Source organism: Lissotriton vulgaris, chromosome 11 (genome assembly GCF_964263255.1).
Source record: "Lissotriton vulgaris chromosome 11, aLisVul1.2, whole genome shotgun sequence".
Lineage (NCBI taxonomy): Eukaryota > Metazoa > Chordata > Amphibia > Caudata > Salamandridae > Lissotriton > Lissotriton vulgaris.
In genome coordinates, this window is record NC_141699.1 from 863039000 (window position 1) to 863057452 (window position 18453).

At 53.0% G+C, this 18453-nt stretch overlaps 1 protein-coding gene across 1 annotated transcript in view; it reads right to left on the reverse strand.

Moving 5' to 3' along the window:
* Positions 1–17901, reverse strand: part of BOK (BCL2 family apoptosis regulator BOK) — a 216712-nt gene extending 198811 nt beyond the window's left edge. Inside the window, exon 1 of the mRNA XM_086944009.1 lies at positions 16797–17901. Within this exon, the coding sequence (XP_086800135.1) occupies positions 16797–17019 (223 nt within the window). The 5' untranslated portion in view covers positions 17020–17901. The remainder of the gene's footprint in view (positions 1–16796) is intronic.
* Between the last annotated feature and the right edge of the window lie 552 nt (positions 17902–18453).

Genomic DNA, 18453 nt, shown 5'->3' on the forward strand with positions numbered 1-18453 from the left:
ATTACAGTTACACAGCCTCCCTGTTCTCTACCTGGTTTATACAGTTCTTACTGAGCTCTGTTACAGGTACACAGCAGTCCCTGTTCTCTACCCGAGTTATACAGCTCGTCCTGCTCTCTTTCATTTACAAAGCTGTCCCAGCTCTCTCTATCCCCGTTATACAGCTCTTCCTGAGCTCGGTTACAGTTACGCGGAGGTCCCTGTTTTCTACCTGGGTTATACAGCTCTTCATGCTCTCTATTACAGCCACACTGCTGTCCCTGTTCTCTACCCAGGTTATACAGCTCTTCCTGCTCTCTTACATTTACAAAGCATCCCCAGCTATCTGTATACCTGTTATACAGCTCTTCCTGCTCTCTTACATTTACACACCTGTCCCAGCTTTCTCTATTCCCGTTATACAGCTCTTCGTGCGCTCTATCACAGTTACACTACCGTCCATGTTCTCTACCCGGTTTATACAGCTCTTACTGGGCCCTTTTACAGTTACACAGCCGTCCCCGTTTCTACCTGATTTATACAGCTCTTGCTGAGCTCTAGTACAGTCACACTGCTGTCCCTGTTCTCTACCCAGGTTATACAGCTCTTGCTGCTCTCTTTCATTTACACAGAGGTCTCAGCTCTCTCTAGCCCTGTTATACAGCTCTTTGTGCTCTCTATTCACAGTTACACTGTCATCCCTGTTCTCTACCGGGTTTATTCAGCTCTTCCTGCTCTCTTTCATTTACACACCTGCCCCAGCTCTCTGTATCCCGGTTATACAGCTCTTCCTGATCTTTTACATTTACAACGCTGCCCCAGCTCTCCCTATCCCTGTTATACTGCTCTTCCTGCTCTGTTACTTTACAAAGCTTCTCCAGCTTTCTCTATCCCCATTACACAGCTCTTCTGCGCTATCTTACAGTTACACAGACGCCCCTGCTCTCTATGTCCCCGTTATACAGCTCTTTCGTTTACACAGCTGTCCCAGCTCTCCCTATCCATGTTATAAAGCTCTTTGTGCGCTCTATTACAGTTACACTGCCGTCCCTGTGCTCTAGCCGGTTTAGATAGCTCTTACCGAGCTCTTTTACAGTTACACAGTCGTCCCCATTCTCTACCCGATTTATACAGCTCTTACTGAGCTCTAGTACAGTTACACTGCGGTCCCTGTTCTCTAACTGGGTTATACAGCTCTTCCTGCTCTCTTTCATTTACACAGCTGTCCTAGCTCTCTCTATCCCTGTTATACACCTCTTTGTACTCTCTATTACAGTCACACTGCTGTCCCTGTTCTCTACCTAGGTTATACAGCTCTTGCTGCTCTCTTTCATTTACACAGAGGTCTCAGCTCTCTCTATCCCCGTTATACAGCTCTTCCTGCTCTCTTTCATTTACACAGAGGTCTCAGCTCTCTCTATCCCTGTTATACAGCTCTTCGTGCTCTCTATTACAGTTACACTGTCATCCCTATTCTCTACCGGGTTTATTTAGCCCTTCCTGCTCTCTTTCATTTACACACCTGCCCCAGCTCTCTGTATCCCGGTTATACAGCTCTTCCTGATGTGTTCCATTTACAAAGCTGTCCCAGCTCTCTGTATCCCGGTTATACAGCTCTTCCTGATGTGTTCCATTTACAAAGCTGTCCCAGCTCTCTCTATCCCCATTAACCAGCTCTTCCTGCTCTGTTACATTTACAAAGCTGCCCCAGCTCTCTCTATCCCCGTTATACAGCTCTTCCTGCTCTCTTTCATTTACAAAGCTGTCCCAGCTCTCTCTATCCCTGTTATACAGCTCTTCCTGATGTGTTGCATTTACAAAGCTGTCCCAGCTCTCTCTATCCCTGTTATACAGCTCTTCCTGGTGTGTTGCATTTACAAAGCTGTCCCAGCTCTCTGTATCCCGGTTATACAGCTCTTCCTGCTGTGTTACATTTACAAAGCTGTCGCAGCTCTCTCTATCCCCGTTAACCAGCTCTTCCTGCTCTGTTACATTTACAAAGCTGCCCCAGCTCTCTCTATCCCCGTTATACAGCTCTTCCTGCTCTCTTTCATTTACAAAGCTGTCCCAGCTCTCTCTATCCCTGTTATACAGCTCTTCCTGATGTGTTGCATTTACAAAGCTGTCCCAGCTCTCTGTATCCCGGTTATACAGCTCTTCCTGCTGTGTTACATTTACAAAGCTGTCGCAGCTCTCTCTATCCCCGTTAACCAGCTCTTCCTGCTCTGTTACATTTACAAAGCTGCCCCAGCTCTCTCTATCCCCGTTATACAGCTCTTCCTGCTCTCTTTCATTTACAAAGCTGTCCCAGCTCTCTCTATCCCTGTTATACAGCTCTTCCTGATGTGTTGCATTTACAAAGCTGTCCCAGCTCTCTCTATCCCTGTTATACAGCTCTTCCTGATGTGTTGCATTTACAAAGCTGTCCCAGCTCTCTCTATCCCCGTTAACCCGCTCTTCCTGCTCTGTTACATTTACAAAGCTGTCTCAGCTCTCTCTATCCCCGTTATACAGCTCTTCCTGCTCTCTTTCATTTACAAAGCTGTCCCAGCTCTCTCTATCCCTGTTATACAGCTCTTCCTGATGTGTTGCATTTACAAAGCTGTCCCAGCTCTCTCTATCCCTGTTATACAGCTCTTCCTGATGTGTTGCATTTACAAAGCTGTCCCAGCTCTCTCTATCCCTGTTATACAGCTCTTCCTGATGTGTTGCATTTACAAAGCTGTCCCAGCTCTCTCTATCCCCGTTAACCCGCTTTTCCTGCTCTGTTACATTTACAAAGCTGCCCCAGCTCTCTCTATCCCCGTTATACAGCTCTTCCTGCTCTCTTTCATTTACAAAGCTGTCCCAGCTCTCTCTATCCCTGTTATACAGCTCTTCCTGATGTGTTGCATTTACAAAGCTGTCCCAGCTCTCTCTATCCCTGTTATACAGCTCTTCCTGATGTGTTGCATTTACAAAGCTGTCCCAGCTCTCTCTATCCCCGTTAACCCGCTCTTCCTTCTCTGTTGCATTTACAAAGCTGTCCCAGCTCTCTCTATCCCTGTTATACAGCTCTTCCTGATGTGTTGCATTTACAAAGCTGTCCCAGCTCTCTCTATCCCCGTTAACCCGCTCTTCCTGCTCTGTTACATTTACAAAGCTGTCCCAGCTCTCTCTATCCCTGTTATACAGCTCTTCCTGATGTGTTGCATTTACAAAGCTGTCCCAGCTCTCTCTATCCCCGTTATACAGTTCTTTCTGCGCTGTTACATTTACAAAGCTGCCCCAGCTCTCTCTATCCCCGTTATACAGCTCTTCCTGCTCTCTTTCATTTACAAAGCTGTCCCAGCTCTCTCTATCCCCGTTAACAAGCTCTTCCTGCTCTGTTACATTTACAAAGTTGTCTCAGCTCTCTCTATCCTCGTTATACAGCTCTTTCTGCTCTGTTACATTTACAAAGCTGTCCCAGCTCTCTCTATCCCTGTTATACAGCTCTTCCTGCTCCGTTACATTTACAAAGCTGTCCCAGCTCTCTCTATCCCCGTTACACAGCTCTTCCTGCTCTCTTTCATTTACAAAGCTGTCCCAGCTCTCTCTATCCCTGTTATACAGCTCTTCCTGATGTGTTGCATTTACAAAGCTGTCCCAGCTCTCTCTATCCCCGTTAACCAGCTCTTCCTGCTCTGCTACATTTACAAAGCTGTCTCAGCTCTCTCTATCCCCATTATACAGCTCTTTCTGCTCTGTTACATTTATAAAGCTGCCCCAGCTCTCTCTATCTCCGTTATACAGCTCTTCCTGCTTTCTTACATTTACAAAGCTCCCCAGCTCTCTGTATACCAGTTATACAGCTTTTCCTGCTCTGTTACATTTACAAAGCTCCCCCAGCTCTCTGTATCTCCGTTATACAGCTCTTCCTGCTCGCTTACATTAACAAAGCTGCCCCAGCTCTCTCCATCCCCGTTATACAGCTCTTCCTGCTCTATTACATTAACAAACCTGCCCCAGCTCTCTCCATCCCCGTTATACAACTCTTCCTGCTGTTACATTTACAAAGCTGTCCCAGCTCTCTCTTTCCCCATTACACAGCTCTGCTCTTCTGCACTCTCTTACAGCAGACTATTGAGTGTGTGGCCATAAACCGAGGAAACCCAACACAAGTAAAGGAAGAAGAGCAGGAAGGAGAACTAAAGAGAACAAGCGTTTGCAATGCAATAGGTCTCGCATTTGGGAGAGTTTGAGCTATTGGTACTGTAAATGTCAATAAATTCTCATAAATGTCAGACCTATTAAATTGCAAATATTGTTTGTTTCCAAGTGCCCTTTGCCGTGCTTGCACCTAATAGAGGCTACGCCTCTTTCTTTGGATGAGCCTCGTATAAAGAGAGGGGCGTGGCCTCTATTAAGTGCAAGCGCAGCATAGGGCGCTTGGAAACAACCCACCAAAAATATATTTCTAAAGCAATAGGTGTCGCATTTGAGAGTGTTTAAGATATTGTAACTGACAATGCCAATAGCTCAAACGCTCCTAAATGCAAGAGCTATGGCATTGCAAACAAGCGGCTGCCATTGTCCCGGCTGGTGGGAAAGTGAAAGTGTGCATGGCATGCTGTGTATAAGGAAAGCACGTCGATGCCTGCAGTAGGGCAAAACCCATTGAAGAAAATACTGCTTACAGAGTAAATAACACAGACGGTGTAACAACAGATGTATAAGGGCCAGTCCTTGTGGGAGGTTACAAATGAAGACAAGCGGTACTAAGGAGGGACTAACAAGTCGATTACCGAATCAGAAGCCAGCATTTACAAAGGAAAAAGACACAAGCCAATGGAAAATATGGGCAGAGATTCAAGTGCATACTCTAATACAGCATGGCTTGCAGAGCAGTGCATACTGCCCAGGCTGGAACTAAAAATGGAAAATTGAATTGATGAAAAGAAAGATGTACTGAGGGAAGGATAGAAGGGTGGATAGCTGGATGGAGGTAAATATGGATGCATGGGGGAGGAAAATGGATGAAGTCTGAAGAGAATGATAGGTGGATGGAGAGAAAGAGCTTGGGACAATGATGGATTGAGTGGTGGATGAACGGATAGGTGGATAGAAGGAAAGGTGGATGGATGAGCAGAGGATGGAGAAAAAGAAAGGAAGGATACATGGATGAATGAGGAAGGAAGGAAAGATAGAAAGAATGTATGGATGGTTGGTTGGAACAAGAAAGAAGCATACAGAGAAAGAAGAAATGATGCATGGATAGCTAGAAAAAAAAGGATAAGCCTTTTCATATGCAGTAGTGACCCTGTAAAACGTATAGCTTTTTAAGCAAATTTGTTTGAATTTTAAAATGAAATTAATCCCTATTTTTCAAAATGTTCTGTAGAAGTGTCTCCTTCCTGCTCGGAATAGCTGCCACCGTAGGGAATCCTTGGTAAATGTGATTATTTCATTAATGTCCACATGAACTACATGGAAAATGTCTACATTTGGGGGGCGTGGCCGAGACAGCGATGTGACCTGACATGTCTCGAGCGAGCTCCGTCGCCCCGCTGCACTAATTAGCCTGTTCCAGCGTAGTTCTTGGGGGGCATCCGCTCCTGGGGACCCCCTGTGCAGTGCTGACCCTGCTGGTGCTCTTTCTGGCGGCGATCCGCGGCTACGAGCGCACCCGCGGTCCCTGCTCCGAGCTCCGGGGCTCCTGTGTTCGACTGTTGGCCGCCATCTTACAGCAGGGCCCTCTGCCGAGCCGCCTGGCCTGCCCGCCACGAGAGGGATCACCGCTGCAGACTGGGTGAGGCTCCGGATCGCCCCTGCCTCTCCGGCGGCTGCACCCCATCAGCGGAGCCTGACTGACGCCGGCGGAGACGCGCCAGAGCTGCCGGGGTCGGGCGACCGCCAGCGGGACCCACAACAGCGGCCTGGGCGCCGCGCCTACGCGAGCCCCCGGCTTTGGCGGCGACAACAGGCCCCGACCGGAGGGGTTGCCGGAGATCCCCCTGCCCGCGAGCCTGGACCACGGCTCCCCCGCCCATCGCTGGACACCCCGGTGAGCTGAGGTGAGCCGTCCCCCCTCCCCTGCCGTCTCTCTGAGGGGCCCGGCGACTGCGGGGCCCGACCACTGAACTGCCCGCCATTTTGCCCTTCTGGTGGGGGGCCGGCTCCCGCGCTTTGGCGGCCCCTGCTTGAGCGCTCCCTGCAGCCTGGGGCGCGCGGGCGGAGGTCTGGGGAGAGGACCCGAAGCTGCGTGTGGGTCGGACTTGCACCCTGGAGGGCCCTGACTCTACTGGACCCATCCCCTGGCCACCCCGCCACTACAGCCCAACCCTGGTGCGCTGCAGCCTTGACGATCCGGCTGAGCGCCTACGAGGACACTAGGGGTCCCCGCCATCTGCCTCCCCTGGCCCTGGGCTCTTCGCTGCTGGACGCCCCGGGGGGGCCCTCCTGGACACGGCCGCCTGGACGTCGTGCTGGGGGTGGGTCCTAGCCCAGGCGGGACCGTGAGACTGTGCCACGCCGCGACTCTTCGGGGGCCCTTCGCCTGTGGAGCCTGAACCCGACCTGCCGTGGAGCACCTGCGGCCATCACCTCCTTGACGCCTCCACGGCCTACGCGCCACCTTGTACTCCAGGCTGAGCCGCCTGCCTCCGCTCCAGTGGCCCCATCACGGCCTGGATTACTGCTGGACTACTACTGCTTGAACGCGCCCCGTGCTCTGTCGGCGGGCGCACCGTCAACCCCTGCCCCGTGGTCTTGTGCTCCTGACCGTGGGACCCGGGCTAGATTGCCGAGGCGCCAGCACACCCTCCCCCGGACTATCCTATGCCGCCGACCAGGAGTTGTGCGCAGCGACCGACACAGCCTCCCGCTGCCCTTCGACGCCCTGAGTGGACCATGACCCGCGGCAAGGGGAACAAGCCGGACCCCCCGCCCACGACGACCAGGGGAACATCGGTGGCCTCCATGTGGGGCAAGGCGGGCTCGCCATCATCCTCCGGGGGCCCCCCGTCGACATCCGGGGGGAAACCCCCACCACAGGCTGACTCTCCACCGGTGACGCAGGCCTTCATGTCCTCCTTCATGGCTGATCTAAAAACTGAGATTGGGTCCCTCAGGACGGAGGCCCATACATGCGTCAAAGAGCTACGCAGGGAAGTCACCGACCTTGGCGACCGGGTCGACGGCCTGGAAAAAACGGTAGACTCCCGCACCGAGGACCTAGAGCAGATCTGGCAGAGAGTGGCGACCCTTGAAGAGCAGCACATCCAGCTCCAGATCAAGCAGGAGGACTTGGAAAACAGAGGACGCCGCAACAACCTCCGCATTCGGGGTGTGCCACTCGGAGAAGAGGGGACTAATACCATGGCCTACGTGGCTCTACTCCTACAAGCGGTATGGGGCGAGGAAGACACCCCCCCGCCGCGCCTTGACCGCGCGCACCGAGTCTTTGGAGCGGGAGGGAAAGCGGGCCTCCTTCCCGACATCGTCACTAGACTACATTACTTTACTGAGAAGGAGGCCATTTTGAAGGCGGCTAGAGACAACCCTGATTTGCGGTATGAGGGTCACAAGATCCAGATCTTCCAGGATTTAGCCCCCACCACACTCCACACTTCCGTCCGGTCACAGAGAAGCTCCGGACCCTGAACATCTCGTACCAGTGGGGCCATCCCTTCGCGCTCATCTTCAGGTGGGAGGGCAAGCGCAGGGCCCTCCGGTCCTACCGAGAGGCGGCACAACTACTAGGCATGCCGGAATCCCCGGACCACAGTCCGACTCGCCCTCCCCGCTCAGAGAAGGCACCTCCACATCCGGAATGGTCCACTGTGCGCAGAAGTCGACGATCTCCTCCGGTGGACGCACTCTCTGTCTCGCAGGCCAAGCAGGACATCATCGCCCACATCCGCTCCCTTGAGGGCGACCGCGAGGAGCAGACCTCCCAGCCCATCGCCTCCGGCTCGGAGGGTGGAGATCGCCCCTCGACCCCGGACGGCTGCTGACCATTACCGCTGTGACTCAAGCTGCCCTGCATGCACGCTAGCCCTCTGGGCACTTCGAACCGTCCCCATGCACCATGGTAACTCGCCCCACTGTTCTCGGGGATGGGGTCCCCCCCTCTCTCATTGGTGGGGGTCAGAGGGACTGGACAACGCCCTTTGCCTGTGCCAGGCCATGTGCTGCATCACGGAGCCCCAGTGCCATACAGACACTTGCGTGGACTAAGTGGACCCCACAGATCGACACACCCCCGGACTACCTGGAGGCAGCGGGGTGTGCGAACTCCGAGACAACCTGATTCCATTTTTTCTACCCGACTCTCTGCTCCCTCCCTTTGTCCCGTAGGAAGTGACATTCCTGAGTCCATCCAAACCCTCGGGTAGAGGATGCCCGGTACCTGGGACATTGTGCACCGGCCCTGTTGGCCTGTTTTGGTTTTGTTTCTTCTCTGCTCCTCTTCTCCTTTTCCTCTCTTTCCTCTTCCTACTTCTCTCTCACGCTCTCCTCTCTGCCTACTCCCTCCCTGCGCTTGCGGAGGGGTGGCGTGGTGGGCCTGGCGGGGGTTGGCGCGCCGGCGGCTAGACGAGGCTGCCACTGTCCTCCCTGCGGGGGGGTCTGCTGCGCTGGGTCCTGCGCGACTCCCATCCCCCTTAGTGCTATGACAGCGAACATCCCTGCGCCCCTGAAGGTCCTCTCCCTCAACGCCAAAGGGCTCAACTCCCCTAACAAGCGGAGGCAAGTATGGCGCTACCTCCTGCATCACTCCCCTGACATTATCTTCCTCCAGGAGACGCACCTTCTCAGGGGGGACACCACACGCATGGCACACCCTAGATACCCCACACAATACTGGGCATCCTCTGACACCAAGACAGCGGGGGTGGCAATCCTTTGCAGGGCTGGCATTAGGCGGGGACCCGTGAAACCCTTCAAGAGTGCGGATGGGCGATTCCTCCGAGCCACGGTACAGATGGGCAGTACACAGTTCACTCTAGGATGTGTGTATGCGCCCAACCAGTCGCAGGACAAATACCTCCAGGCGCTTATTCGGGATCAGCTCCCACCGGGCGACGCCAACGTGATCCTGGGCGGCGACTTCAATCTTGTTTGGGACCCCGAGTTAGATCGTGCGGGAGCCCCCTTCAATGGTGCGGGAGCAATGTCCTCTACCCTTAGAACGCAACTTACTGACCTGGGGCTCGTAGATATGTGGCGCTACCACAACCCGGGGACCCGAGACTACTCCTTCTACTCGCATTCCCATCGGACATACTCCCGGATCGACTATCTCTTCGCCTCCCTTGAACTGGCCCGAGACTCCTTAGCTGCCGCCATGTCCGACATTTCCCTGTCGGACCACGCTCACGTGGAGCTTTTACTGCAGGATCCCCTGACCCGCGCCCCTCGTGAACGCAGGTGGGCGCTCCCGCCGAGGATCCTTCGGGACCCGGACGACGTTGCCAGCATCCGTGACGCCATAGACTCGTATTTCGCTGTCAATGACACCCCTGACGTGCCCTTCCACACAGTCTGGGATGCCTTCAAGGCCACCATTCGGGGCCACATCACCTCCCTGGCGCGGAGGAAGGAAGCGTTCAAGATGGAAGCCGACCTGGCGGCTGAAATCAAATTAGCGGAGGCCCGCGACCGGGACTCTCCTTCGAGGGCGTCAAAGAGGACTCTCGCCACTCTCAGGGGGCAACTCCGCACTCTGTGAACTAACAAGGCGGAGCACTCCCTGCTGGCGCTAAAACAGCGGTATTACGAGGGGGGGGGACAAGGTTGGCCGCCTGCTGGCCGGCAGGCTGCGGGCACGCGCCGCTAGGGCCCACATCGCCACTGTTAAGAGGCAGGATGGCACCAGTGCCACCTCTGAAAAGGCCAAGCAGGCTGCATTCGTCGATTATTACACCTCTCTATACGCCGAAGAGCCCACCTCTGCGGAGGCACGGGAGGCCGTCCTCGCGGATTTCGAGGGATCCCCACTGTCCCCGGCGTGTGCTGCCGCGTTGGAGGGTCCGCTGCTGGAGGAGGAAGTGACGGAGGCTGTCAAAGACCTCCCCATGGGGAAAACCCCGGGGCCGGACGGCCTGCCGTTGGCCTTCTATCGCCTGTTCCTGACCCAGCTCCGCCCGCATCTGCTGCGGCTCTACAGCTCCTTCTCCGATGCCACTGGCCCGTCCCCCGATATGGGTCTGGCGGAAATCGCCCTGATCCCCAAGCCAGGGAAGGCTCCCGACCTCTGTGCCTCATATCGCCCCATCGCCCTTCTTAATACCGATCTCAAGATCTACACTAAGATCCTGGCCAAACGGCTGGATCCGCTCATGCCGGGATTGGTGAACCCGGACCAGGTGGGCTTTATACGGGATCGCCAGGGGGCTGACAATGTTCGCAGACTGGCACACATCCCCAAAACATACCGCAGCATCCCGCAGAGGGAAAACGCGTATAAGCTGCTAACGCAATGGTACTACACCCCCCTGCGGCTTAGCAAAATGTTCCCCGCTTCCTCGCCGCTGTGTTGGAGATGTGGTACTGCGACTGGCGACTTCATACATATCTGGTGGTCGTGTCCTGCCCTGGCTGTTTTTTGGAAGGAGGTCCTCAGCCACATTAAGAAGGTGTTGGGTTTTCCCATCCCCGAAGAGGTTTGCACACTCCTGCTGGGCATTCGACCCCCCACACTTCGAGCCCTCACGCGCAGCGACTGGATCCTCACCCTTCACATGCTAGGAGCTGCCAAGCAACTCATTGCTCTGTATTGGAAGCGGGCTGAGGCTCCGCCGATAGCTTCCTGGTTCGTGCGCCTCTGGCAGGTCCTGACCATGGAGCTGCTCACGGCGCGGATACAGTTGAGGGGGGTACGCTTCAAGGCGGTGTGGGAACCTCTTGTGCGTCACCTGTGCTCCATTACCTATGCCCGCCAAATGCCTCCCAGGCTCCGCGCTCTGCAGTTGTTCGAGGACGCCCTCCTCCCTGCCGATCCAAGCAGACTAGGCTCTTAATCGCTTCCCCCTGTGCTACCCTGCGTTTTGACCCCCCTATAGGCATCCTCAGACACTCCTTCCTAGCCCCTCTCCACCTCGCCCTTGCTCCTCCTCTTCCGACTTTTTCTTCTTTCCTACTTGCCACTCTGGCTTTCGCCCCTCTTTGGGACAGTTTGGTCCCTGTTGGACCTTTGAAAATGTGACACCACTACTCCCTTTCCCCTGCGCGCCTCCCCCGTACAGCGACACATTATCAGCATATGGCCTCCTTTTGCTATATCTTTCCCCTAAATCACGCAGCCGGCCCCCTTCAAGGGTTGTGGGCAGTACGCTGTGTTAAGGACTCCATCTCCCCTAGTTGCCTATGCCTGCTGACTTTTTTCTGCGCGGCCGGCCCCGATCAGGGGTTGTAGGCTTATCGCTGTGTTCACAATAAAAACAGATTTGAACAAAATGTCTACATTTTAGACAGAATTTTTCAAGAATTGAAGTGTAAAATACATCACTTGGTCAAAATGTTTACCAAATTCACTTGAGGTAGAGTAACTATCCTGCGTGTGTGCCAGCCACACTCGATCGCTCAATTCCATTTTGGATATGGTTCAAAGTGGGTGTTTTCTTTTTCTGGCTACTGCTCTGGTTTGGGTCTGCCCTTCAGAAGACTCTCTGCCTTTTCCAGGAATATCCTCGTCATCCACTCCCCCTTCTCTAGGCACTCTACTGATAGTTTGTGCTCAAATCTGTCATGCGAGATTGCACAAGCTTGCTGAAACAACATGTGCTTCTTTTTTCACCCTCTTATACAGCTGTTTTCTTGCATTACCGCCATCACACAGAACTCCTTTTTAGGGCTCGCGAAACGAACAGTCCTTTTGTAGGGGTTAAAAATGGACCTTGAAATTCCACACAGCTCGTGTGTGTTCATTTCCTAGGTCCATTTTGATTGGGCTTTGCGTGCGTGCTGTTTTTTAACAGAACACGCAATAGGCCATAGGCAGTCACGTAGCTCCGCCTGTGGCCTATTGGTGTCTGTTACGTGCACCAAAGCCCATATGTCTTCAAATATCGCGTCCAGACACGGGCGCAATAATTGAAGGCATATGCCTCGCAGTGGCGCGCGCGCGCACCGCTCGCTGGCGTTTTTGTTTTACAGGACCTTTCCCCAGTGACCGCCCTCCTCCCCTCGTCCTATCCTTCAGTCCACGGGCAAAAAAACAGTGTTAGAGACAGAGCACAGCAGCAGCGAGGAGAGCGCAGGGCGGCTCACAGCAGACAGGGCACTCCGGTGCTCCAGCCCGGAGACCAGGAGCGGAGGCGGCGGCCCCTTCCTTTCCTGCCCCCGAGAGCCACGCAGACAGTCTGTGTGTATGTGCCTGGCCATGTCCTAGCCTCAGGGTTACTTGTACCAGCCCTCAGCATCCCTGGCGCTCTAATCGTGCCCGGCGTACAGCACCAGCGTCATCTCGGGGCCTCGGACCGATGAGCTGGGCAGCTCCTCCTCGGGCTCTGCCTTCTCGCCCTATGCCGGATCCACTGCCTACTCGGCGCTCTCCCCGGGCTACGGCTCGCATCTGCCCTACAGCTCGGACCCGGCAGCGGCGGCAGCTGCCGCCTTCATTGCCTCCTACGTGGTAAGAGAGCTGACTGACACCTTTCAAAGCATGTCTTTTCTTGCGTTCGAAGCGCCACTTGTGACCCTGGGAACATCCAAGCTGTTTCAACACTTATACACTACTCTAAGACTCTGATCCCAGATTTCTGTATACCGGCTCAGGAACTTGCGAGCGTCTACTGCGAACTGGGATAACAAACCAGCCGAAATACTGTTTTCCATTGTATATAGTGTGCCACTTGTGACCCTGGGCACACTCCAATCCGTGCATCTTTTTCTGATTACCCTGAGACCCCAGATATTGGTATACTATGTCAGGAATTTGCGGAAGTCCGGTACTGCTTCTGACTGACACGGGGACACTCTGCTTTTCTAAAACAAATATTTTCTTGTGCACAGGGTGCCTGCCAATACTGACCCTGGGAACATCCAAGCCCTTTCATTCTTACCCTTTACCCTGAGACCCCTTATATCTGTACACAAGCTGAGGAACGTGAGAGTCTGCAGCTAACGGGGATCCCTCTCCCATTCCAAAGCGTTTGTTCCCTTGCGGACAGTGTGCCACTTGTGACCCTGCAAAACAAACAAGATGATGGGCGGAATGTTGCACAATGGCAAAACATTCATCCCCCAGTCACAGATCTGAGTTTAATCCATCATTATTTTGCTCACCAAGCCACCCCAGTTCAGTTTTGCCATTGTGCAACATTCCGTCCATCATCTTGGGTGTTTTGCTGTTCACCCTATGTGGGAAGGGTATGCCCAGACATGGGTACAGTGCTCACTTTGCCACTGGAGTCAAGCTATCCTGGCTGAAGACGGCTGATAGCCAGAAACCGGTCCTAGGATGCTTGATTCCGGTCCAGGGAAGACATGGCTTGGCAGTTCGGGCTGGACTGTTCCCATGAGGCACAGGGTCAAGACTGATTTGAAAATGTCTGAACTGGTGTGGCTTGGTGAGCAAAATAACGATGGATTAAACTCAAATCTGTGACTGGGGGTGAATGTTTTGCCATTGTGCAACATTCCGTCCATCATCTTGTGTGTTTTACTTATGACCCTGGGCACTCGCCAACACTTGCAGACTTACACACTACCCTGAGCTCTACAGATCCCACGTATATCTTTGTAGCAATTCAGGAACTTGTGACAGTGTGGAACTAATGCCCCCCCCCCTCTTCACCCATTGCAAAGTGTTTGTTCCCTTCTGGACAGTGTGCCCTGTGTGACCCTGGGCACACTACAACCCTCGCACACTACCCTGAGCTCCACAGATCCAACACATCTATGTACTAGGCAAGGAACTTGGCAGAGTCTGCTGCTAACGGGTTCCCTCACCCATTCGAGAACGTGTATTCTCGTGTGTACAATGTGCCCGCCACGTGTGATCGTGAGCACTTCACAGTCCTTTCAGTGCTGCTTGTTAAATGATATATGTCTTCAATTATCCCGTCCTCCACTCTCAGAACACTGCTGTCCCTCCAGTCACTAAAGTGTCTCTGTACAGCGCCACGAAGCCTTTCATCGTGTTTGCGCTACACAAATACCATATGTATAGAGTCAAGTTATAATCAGTACCCTGGTAATCCTCCAGCAAATTCTGTTCACCCCCTCCCCAAGTGACGTGAATTGCAGATAATGGGGTTACTGGCACACCTGGGCAGGGTTAATGAGGATCACAGGTTAACACCTGATCTTGCACTAAAAAACAGAACAGTTACCAGGGGAATTGGTAATTCCGACTCCCCCCCCCCCCCCCCCCCCCCCCTCCTGGCGTTTCATGCAGATATTTCAGCTTCTTCTCGGAAGTAACATCTCTGGGTGAAACAAACCCGATCCAGAGTTGTCCAGCACATATCCGAATTGTATTTCGGTCGGTAGCTTCTGTTACTGCCTGATCTGAATTAAAAGGGAGCTGGTAATGTCTTTTAATAGCACATTACATATGTAGTTTTTTTGGTTTGAATATTTTCAGTTTTGCGATACCCTGGCATGGTGGTCCTTTCTCTGTGTAAATGTGTGTCTTTGGTGAGAAAGAGGCCCTGCTCTCCTTTGGAGATTTAACCCCTGAACATAATGTAAGTATGCAGCTCATTTTTATAGTGCCTGATACCAACAAGTTTTTAAGCTTTTTGCACTTTCACAGACAGTAAACTTCCAACTGTGAATGCACTTTACAAATGCCATTCATATAAGATTTATCTGTTGATGCACTTACAATCGAAGCACATTTTCTTTCAGCTATACAAGTTTAATTCGGTCAGTGGTTCTTATATTTAACGAGGACTTTTTAGGGGGGGGAGTTACGTTTTAAAAAGCACTCCTACAATACTTACGTTGGGGCCTTGTTCTTTTCTTTCAATAAGCAGGTATCTTTTTTATCATCGACTTCGGTGCAAGTGCGTTCAAAGCTAAAGGACGGGTGACGTACATGGTCACACACATCCACTTTTGTTTTTCTGCCCGCAGCTGTCCCACTCCTGTTTCAGTGGACATTGGTGGCTACTGCTCATTTACTTATGTGTTTCTGTTGGCAGTGGAGTGATCACGTACGGGTTAAAACATTGCCATTAGCAAATCCAATAGCTCCAACTCAAAAAAATGTGAGACCTATTGCATTTCTAATGCTTGTTGTGACTGTTATTGAGTGCCACTGCCTCCACCCTGCTACCGCCCATTTTAAATACCCTATTGCACAATGGAGGCGGTCTCGAAAGGGGGCATGGCCTATGTAATTAAGGGAGTGGCTTAAACCTAGAAATTACATTTCTGTGATTTCCATAGTATACCTCCAGTCCAGTATTTTGGTTCCTCTCGGAGCCTTTTGTTATTGCATCCAGTTATATAACACAAAAACTGACATCACCTCAAAGCAGTCAGCACTAATGGCTTTGTTAGTGGCTGTTTGCCGAGTACCTCCTTCACACACATTTGCACAGAATAACAATTGCACATCATCTAACATCCGCAAGCACTATTGGCTTTGTCGATAGAGGTTAGCTGTGTACCTCCTTCACGCACATTTGCACAGAATCACAGTTGCAACTAAAATGTGTAACCATTTACAAGCCCCTAACTGGAGCATCACTTTCTTTTTTTACACTTCGGCGGTGCTATGTGCTGGAGCATATTTACAAGGCCACGCAAAGCCCACGTGCGTGCCTCTTAATAATCTTGTAATATGGCCCCTTTTTACGCATCACTTTGCATAAAAGGGGCGTACAATGGGTGTGCTGGGGTCTTTCACTGCTTTTTCACGCTGCCCCAGATTGACACGGATCTGTAAATCTGAGGCCGTGCTAAAAACGAATGCTGTTGAAAAGCAGGTGTTAGAGTGGCGCAAAAAGGAGAAATAATTTTATTTCTCCTTGTTGTGTGCTCTTTCTATGTGTGCTGCATTCTGAAGCACACCCGTAGAAGGAACAAATCGCCTTTAACCCCTTCACTGCAGCGGCTATTCCACCGCAGTGCTAAGGGGCGGGGCGGAAATGCGGCGGGCGCATGCTGGTGACGGAATTGCTCCGTCACCAGCGTCCGTTGCGCTGTGCTTATGACGGAGCGGGTCCGTCATGGCCCCGCCCGCTCAATAGAACGCTCAGCGCAGGCGCGGAATCCGCGCCACGCAGGGGCGTTGGGCGGGCCTTGACGGAACCGCTCCGTCATCAGCACAGCGCCACCGCGGCTGATGACGGAGCGGTTCCGTCAACAGCAGGGGAGGGGTTAATGATTGTTTATGTACAGGAAGGTGTCCCTTCCTGCACATAAACAATCATCCCTGCAAAGCAGGCAACCTTGCACCATGGCGCAAGGGTGTCTGCGTTGACGCTACGCAGCTTCTTAGCACCAACAAAAGGGAAAGCACAGGTGTGCATCGTCACCTTGTGAATATGGCTCATCCCTGCATTTTTTTAAATGAGGTAGTGCAGCGCTGCTTAATTGCTTTCAGCGCCGCACTGTTATTTCTTTGTAAATATGCTCCTCTCAGCCTCTCTTTCTCACTATTGAAAGTTCGTTTTCATGCCTGCATTCTCCCTTTGTCCCTGTTTTTGTATTACTCTCCCTCTTTTTTTTTGTTTTTCTCTCTTGCTCTGTGACACAGTCTGACGGATAAATTAAGTACAGGGGCCCTATATTTATTGTTGGTGGTCCCACCTGCCTCCACTGGCACATTTACATAACAGGCTATAAGTCGCCCTGGTCGGTAATTTGGGACTCACTGATGAAACCCGGCCCCATCTTACCTAGCCTCAGAAGGACGGCGGACACCTCGGCCAGCTTTCCCGCTGGCACCGGCGGGCTGTGGTCAGCCTTGCTCCAGCCGACGCCAGCCCTCGCCAGTCGAGAGTGGATGAACTCCCTGCACAGGGCCTTGGCCTGGGACACCAGCTCCTTGTCCGTGGGCGAGCGGTCGAAGGCTTCCATCACCTCAGCCGCGAAGACTGAGGAGCGCCGCAGCATCTCCATCCTAGGGAGAGAGGAACCGCCGTCTTCAGGGGCGAGGAGCCGCGGACCCAAAGTGCCCTGGCCCGAAATCCAAACTCCGGAAATCACTAGCGCTGTGAATGCCCCCACACCGCGCGTCTCCTTGCTACCAAAGAGAGCCTAGCGCCTAAACCAATCATGTATTTGTAGTCTTAAACGCTCAGCACGTGTGCAGCGCTGCCCGGCGGTTTAAGCGCTTTTCCGGGGCCTCAGAAATTCAGAGTGTTCTCGGGTCGGTTGTAACGGACACCACCAACGGGAAGAGTGGCCGTCCCCCGATTGCTGCTGTTCCAGTACCGACTGCGTCCGAGTCCTCAGTACCCCCGAGTCACGGTGTCCCCAGCTGCACTTATTGCTAGAGGGGTGTGCCCGAGACTAGTCCCACTGGCGTGAGATCACTTTATATCTAAAGGAATCTGTTTCCTAGCGCTAAAACATTCCAGTGCAGGTGCCCCCATCTTCCAGTGTCCTCACCCAAGGCTCCGTAGTCCCTCGGTTATGCATTGCTGCTGTCACTCTCCGGGGTTCGCTCTCCCCCAGCCCTACTGGGCGTCCTCATCTCCCGGTGTGTGTGGCCCGTCGGCGGCGCCTCGCTCGTCCTCTCTGCGCAGCTCAGCGCATCTCTCACTGCCCGGAACGCGTGGGAAGGTGGCCGCAGGTGGTCGTCCCGGAGTACTACCCTCCCTGCCCCGTTATGAACCCATTTTATGGTGCTGGACAGAAGGGTCCGTCCACTAGATCAGCGGCCCCGTATTCCGAGTCATTCTAAAGTACTGGGATCCGTCGCTGCTGCCGCCGCCGGGTCTCTGTCTCGCAGCATCCCCACGTCCGACTTCGAAGACAGATAAACTGATCCCGAGTGACTCGCGCCTTCTACGGGGAGTGGAATAGGCTGGGCGGAGTCTGGACACCCTTCAGAACTGCCACTGCTGCCCTCTTAAGGACGATCAAGGGAGATACCTTGAGACTCGAGGCACGAGAAGGATGGAGTATGCTCTATGGCAGAGGTCTTCAAACTTTTGTAGGTTGAGCCAGCCCCCACCTGACAAAAATGTCTGGACTCTGGTACACCACATAATTAACCACCACCTGCCTATCCCGGGCCATATCCAGCAAATAATGTTCAACGTAATAGGAGTTGAGTGAACTGTAGGTTTGTGAGTGGGTGTGGTTAATGACAGAGGCTTACAAACAGGTTTGCAATATTGTAATATAGCTTCTCTGTGCAGACCCAGGGACTGCTGCCCTAAAGGTACCTCTGAAGACATCCCCCTGGGATGGTGGCGCGCCCCCTTGATTGAAGAACTCTGACTTAAGTGTACCCTAACACCTCATTCCACATTGTACATGTCACACCATTGCCCTCAAATCTTTTGGTATTTCTATGTGTAGGACTCTTAAAGTCAACGGGTCTCC